Below are 6,653 nucleotides of genomic sequence, written 5' to 3' on the forward strand. Positions count from 1 at the left end.
ATATTTCAGGTAACGGTAAATGCACACCGGATGTGCCACGCCTACTTCAAAAATTTCAATTTGTCTGTGATGTTGTGTACATTGTTAAATAATGTTAAAAATTTCAAGTGTTTACAATCATTAGATCATGAGATATTCGTAGTTAAAAGTTTTTTTTAAGGCAACGGTGACTGTCGGTAGATTAAAGTCACTAGATATGAGCCTTAATAGTTTTGACAATTACTGAAAACATAAAACCGGAAATAAAAAAAATACAAAGCCAAAATTCAAAAATCGGCTTCCCATGTTTTGTTAGCAATCGATTGTAGTTTACATAAACATCAAATTTACGCACATCCAATTTTACCCTGAGGCCCCATTTTGAGTTTTATAAAAATGAGTCATATCAAGATGGCGTCTTACACAATACTTCCGGGTCAAATTTTTTGATTCCAAAATTGTTATAGGGACAATTTTAACTAATTTCAAAAATAATTTTTCAAATACCTACAAAATTCCGGAAGTTGAAATTTCAAGTTTAGGGGCGAATGACGTCAAAACCGGAAGTGATATCGAAATTTTGAAAATAAATTTTTGTCAGGAATCAAAATGCTTATCTACTAATAAATTTTTAGACCGATTGAAATTGTGGAAGTTTAAAAAATGCTTTAAATAAAATCTCCAAAAGTCAGCGACAAAAGTCAAAATTTGAAATTTCTTAAATTGCTATCTTTTAGACATTAGTTCAAAGTAATGAACAAAACAAAAAATTATGTTCAAAATAGATTCAGAATAATAGCAGGTATTGGAAAGACGTAATGAACGGTTAAAGTCCTACGTCATTTTACATTTAAACAATAGCGACACGCTAAGTATAAGAGATAATGATGTCAGATAATCTGTGGTATGTGCAGTTTTGGCTGGGGAGCGTGACCAGAAGTAGACAAAAAAAAAAAAAAAAAAAATAGTCATTTCGAAAACAAGCCTGTTTCTAATCATTTCAACCTCGACGACCATTCAATAGACGATCTCAATCTAATCCCAATTGAGCGTATAGAAATTGACTTGCCCGAAGATGAAACTACCAAATTCCGTCAATCTAGGGAGGCCCATTGGATTGAGACATTGAATACAGCAAGACCTATAGGACTAAATATTCATCATAATGTAGGCATAGCACCCTTTGTTGTCCCGTTTAATACAACCAGTAATCGAGCAAGCAAGATAGTTCATGCCCACTATAAGAGCCTTCAAGAGAAATTCCCCCATGTCTATAAGCAGAAAATGATAGTTGCATATTCAAAAAATAAGAACTTAAATGATAATATTGTTCATAGTAAACTAAAAACAATCAGTACATAACAGATACTATACTTCTCGCCCATCGGGCGAGTTATTTTTTCTAATTTCAGGTCAGAATAAGAACAGCAGAAAACCCAATATCAAGACCCTTAATCCTAATTTCTAAATAAAGTGTCTGCTCCACCCTAGGCCTGTACATTTGGGAGAATCGAACCCTCCCTTCCCCGAAATCTAATGATAAGATAAGTGTAGAAGATTATATTCGATTAGCTAGTGGACATGATGTGACGAATGAATTTAAGAAACCATGGGAAAAAAATGCACCAATGGAGTAGTTATTCCAAAGAATGTTGATAAACAAATGAAAGTTTTCAGAAGTTATCTGAATCTCGTTAAGAGAAAAGCACCGGACGATGAAGGAATCGTGTATCCTTATGGTGATAAAGATGAATTGAGTTTGGATGAAAACTATGAATTTGATGATTTCGATTATCTAACTATTCAAGAAGAGAATGAAGAGTGTTTAATTACTCAATAAATTTAATTTTTTTGTTTTAAATGAAGTTGAATAACATTTCCTCGTTACCAAAATCTATAAACCTATTTTTACCATCTTTGATTTCCAGATTTATATCTTTAATCATAAAGGAATTAAGTGGTAAATATCTTGTTTGAAATGGTTTCTCTATAATTCTATATCCAATCGGTACAGTGAATGTAGGAAGACTGTAAATAATCTGACGTTTGTATTTATTGAAAAATCCACCGTTTATCAAATTGCAATGTATATTTATCACATCAATATCATTCTCGATATTAGCTTTGTGTGGTGCTAAAGTGGATTGCGTGTATATTTTATGACGTTATACCTTGTCCAGAAACCATATCTTCAAATTTTTCTATTTCTTGTCCAGATACCACATTTTCGAAATCGTCTATATCTTGTGTGAATGAATTGTTGTCTTCAACATTTTGTATCGATTATAAATTCGGGGGAATTTGGCTTAAATCTTATTCTAAAACCATTAAACATTAACCCACTTCATCAACGATTGATGAGATGCTCTTTGGTAAATCTGGGCTAGGGTTTGAAAAAAGACGTTTTATATTATCAAAGGTCCTAATTATAATACCACCATATTCAATCGGTTTGGGGTGATGAGGTGTGGGTTCTAAAGCTAATTTCTTTTTAATATCCTCTTGAGATTTTAATATTGGTTGAAATAGAGTTTGTAGATTTTCTGTTAATCCAAGTTGTTGTATTGTTATTTTCAACTTGGGTCTTTATTTTATTCTTAGCTTTGATATATTCTCTATTTCTTTTTAAAATATTATTCCAATTATCCATTTTAAAAAGAAATAAAATTAACATATGTCGATCATAACTCTTTCACCCGCAGGTTTTCTAGTATTTACAAATACATATCCATGATCATCTGGATTTCTCCATTGAGCTTTACAAACGTTTTTAAATGTATCTCTGTCCATTCTGTGATTTATCGAGTGAATGATTTGAGATAAATCTTTATCGTTTAATTCGAATAATAAAAAAAACAATTTGCATTTTTTCTAATAAACATAGAATCCATCCCATAAAAAGATTGGGATTGCAGTGACGGTTGTGATGTCTTCCTTTCGTAAAGAATTCTTGTTGAACAGCTTGATTTCTTTGCGCTACGCAGTCTTCAAACAATATTAAGTTCTTTCGATTGCTATCAATATTAGACAAGTCTAGATCATTAACATTTTTCGTAAGGAAAACTTTTATATCCGTTGGATTCTTTGATTTAATGAAGTTTTCTATGGTATCTTATTTCCACTTCTTCGTTTTCTTCATAATATTGAAATATGTCTTGAACATCTTTCTTTGGTAAATATTCTAAAGCTTTGAGAAATTGATAATATGATTGCTCTGGTGTTGTTGTGTAGATATATAGTGAATCGAAATCTAAAAGGTTTGGTGTTGTCAACATGTTAAAAGTGAGATGAGTTTTCCCAGAACCGGAACTTCATATACACATAAGCATTGGGTTATCAGGAAATATTTCTGAATGTTTGAATTTCTTTCCCATTTTTTATTATATTATTTTGTTCCAAAAATCACTCCTTCTCCTTTATACTTTGAAAGAAATAATCCTTCTCCAGTGCGTATGTTTTTTAAGAAATATTTCAATACCCTAATGTTTGACTTTGACTTCTCCTGTGTCAATACTATCTACTAATTTATTTAATCATTGTTTTAACAGTTTTCTTGGTTTCTTCCCCAAATCGTTTTTCAAATTCTTTTATTGTGCCTATCATATATCCCACTCCTGAATCTTTTTTTTTTTTACAGTAGCTGCTTTATGTGCTTGCTTTTCCATTTCTAAATTGTGTCTATGTTCTTCGGCAGCTTTTATTTTAGCTGCTTTATCTTCGTTGGCAGTACATACTCCGGCAGCAATACCTCCAGCTATTGCACCCGCCGCGGTAAGACCACGGAATATTAAAGGTAGTAGGAAAGGTAAAAATCCACCTTCCTTTGCGTTGGCGTTAATTCTTTCTAGGTCTATATCGTCTCTGACTTTACAATATTTGTATTTATAAACAAGTTTTTTAGTTATGCTGATTTTTTTTACCATTGAAAGTTATTACAGTTGGTGAAGCTGTTTCAATAGCTTGTATTATTTTCATAACTAAAGTTTCTACTTTCATTTTTAAGGGGGTATTTTTTACTCAATTCCTATCATTCTTCTATCTGATACTTTAATTAAATGTTTTGCTTCTTCGGGTAGTAAACAATACCCGGTCACATCTCCTTGTGTTTTTTTAATATGAACATTTATGTTCACTCCTGTTTGGAAATGATCTTCTGGGTGAGCTGATAGATCAAAACATAAGATTGGATGATTAAATGCAAAATCTACATATTCAAGGATGGATTGCCAAATAATTCACACATGTTTTATAGTTTCTCTACGATTCATTATAATCCTTTGTGGTTGGATTAATTGTAAAAGGTTGGTGAGGATAATTATCGTTGTTTAATCTTACTTGAACTTTATGAATTATAGGATCTTGAGTTTGGTTCATTGCTACTCTAAAGATATTATTGTTATTCGTCTGAGAGTCTGGTAAGTTCTTGAACCCAACCATTAAATATCTTGCTGGATTAATAGTGTTAGTGATTGGCCATGTGGTGGATTCTCCAGTTAAAGTCATGCTACCTACTGTATTACGATGAAGAAAAACTATTTCAATATCTTTAGTTAATGAGTTGAATATTCTCGTTTCTACTTCAATTGATGGTGTTATTACGGGTATGAAAAATTGGAGATTTGTTATTTCTAATTTCGCATCTGAATCATTCTCTCCAAAGAATATCTAATCGTCGTTGATTTCTCTTTGTAGATGAATTTTATATGGTAAGCCTATGGAAACTTTTCTGTGTTCCAACAGACCGAATAAAGGATATAATTTCCAATTTACGTAATTACCCCATCTATTATTCTCAACAATATTATTGTACTGAAGTACTCGCTTTTCGAATCCATGATTAACTGATCGTCCTACTCTTTCTATCGTGTTTCGAGCAACAACTCTCACTCTAGCTAAATCGGCATCATTTGCAAGATTTCTTACCGTTTCTTTTAAAACACTTCCATCGCCAACATCGGGTATCCAACCTGAGACTGAATCGAAATCTTTAGGATATAAAACTGTTTTCAACATTGTGTCGAATTCCCCAGAGTGTTTAATTGTTTCTATCGGATTTGAACCAGCTTCCAAAACCATCTCACTAAATAAAGATGGAAAGAATTTGTTTTCTAACGTTGTATTTGTTTGTGGTACACGATGTTCATCGGAAAGAAGCAACCAATTCGATAATGAATTTATTTCGAAGGTAATTCTACCACCATCATTCAATTGGAATTTAGAACCAACAGTTGGTGAGATGATAATATAATCCTCTTTTTTCTTGTTAAATGAATAACGAATCGGATCGTATAATCTAAAGATTGGATCTAGTATATTATTTGCCATTTTTAAGGTTTAAGAATTGAGTAGAAAATTGTGGTCTGTTGTTTTTTTTCCAAAAAAGAGTTATCTTCCTTCTAAAAGTTTCTACATGATTAAAACCGGATGTTAGCGAAACAAGGAAGTTATTTTATATAAGGTTATTTTTAATATGCTTTTTTCGTTTAATTTAATGAAATTTAGGGTGAATAGGTTCTTTTTTGGGGTGGGGGTTGATGGAATGTAGGAGTGGGAATTGATTGAAGGTGTTTTTGGTGTAAGAAGTTATGAAATGTAGGGTGTTTAGGTTTTTTATAGTGTAAGGATTTATGAAATGTAGGGTGTTGAGGTCTTTTTTAGGGACCTTTCAATATGATCGCACTTTCCCCATGCGACCATATTGAAAGGTCTAGTACTACTATGCAACAATGCGATCTTCGTCCAAGGAAGTAACAAATAGATGGAGATATCGTCAAAGGCTAGTGAATAATTTTTGGAATACGTGGAGCGAAGACCATCCAAAGATTACATTTATTGGAAGTTTATCCATAAAGTAAATTTATTGTGAAATGTGGAAGATACATCGAATAACTCTAGTCTGTAACATCCTCTCCCCAGATACAGACTCATTACCGTGTTCTGAAGTCGCCGAGTTATGTCCTTTTAGTTTAATCTTTGTTAAATAAGTTAGTTTTTAGTTTTTGGTGTGAAAAGTTTGTGAAGTAAAGTTTATACTTTAAAAAGAGTTTTCTGTTTAAAAACATGAACATACAAGAATAATTTGCAATAAAACAAGCCCGATAAGGGACCAGATGATATGGAAAAGTTCTGGAATATGATATTGATAACAACTAGATGGTATATGATATAGATAAGATATAGATTCGCGTGTGATGGAGAACAGTAGCTGATCAAGTGCAGTGACATTAACTATTTTTCTGATTTATTACAAATTGTGATTAAGTTTAGTATAGTCATTTTCATTTGGATCCATTAAGTTGGTAATTATTCATATTTAAGTTTTATTAACTAGTTTGGATTGACATCTAATTTTTCAAAATTTTGTTTGGCTCAAAATATTTTCTTAAGAGAATATTTCATTTCGCATTTTAAAATTATTTTCTTTGGCAATATATTTCGTTTAATCCAAACTGTTAAGTTACTATTTTGTTTCTCAAATATATTCATGTACATTCATATACATATACATATAATTTATACTTAGATTTATGGTATAGGCCTCATTAATACCTCAACCATTATCCATTTGTGTTCACATATTTGAATTTTGTTTTGATTTTGTGGAATTAAGTCGTTTATTTCTGTGTCTTCTGCGTATTTCTTTTCTGTTTCTGAACTTGCTTTTCTGATCCTTG

The 6,653-nt window shown here is 31.6% G+C and overlaps 1 protein-coding gene across 1 annotated transcript; it reads right to left on the minus strand.

Annotated features, from left to right (window-relative positions):
* Positions 1-4,644: 4,644 nt before the first annotated feature.
* On the minus strand, positions 4,645-5,304 carry LOTGIDRAFT_157252 (hypothetical protein; the record flags this gene model as incomplete). The annotated part of the gene is made up of 1 exon (XM_009049013.1): positions 4,645-5,304. The coding sequence occupies one exon, from the start codon at positions 5,302-5,304 to the stop codon at positions 4,645-4,647; it is 660 nt and encodes a 219-aa protein (XP_009047261.1).
* Between the last annotated feature and the right edge of the window lie 1,349 nt (positions 5,305-6,653).

This window comes from Lottia gigantea (assembly GCF_000327385.1).
Source record: "Lottia gigantea unplaced genomic scaffold LOTGIsca_13, whole genome shotgun sequence".
Classification (NCBI taxonomy): Eukaryota; Metazoa; Mollusca; class Gastropoda; family Lottiidae; genus Lottia; species Lottia gigantea.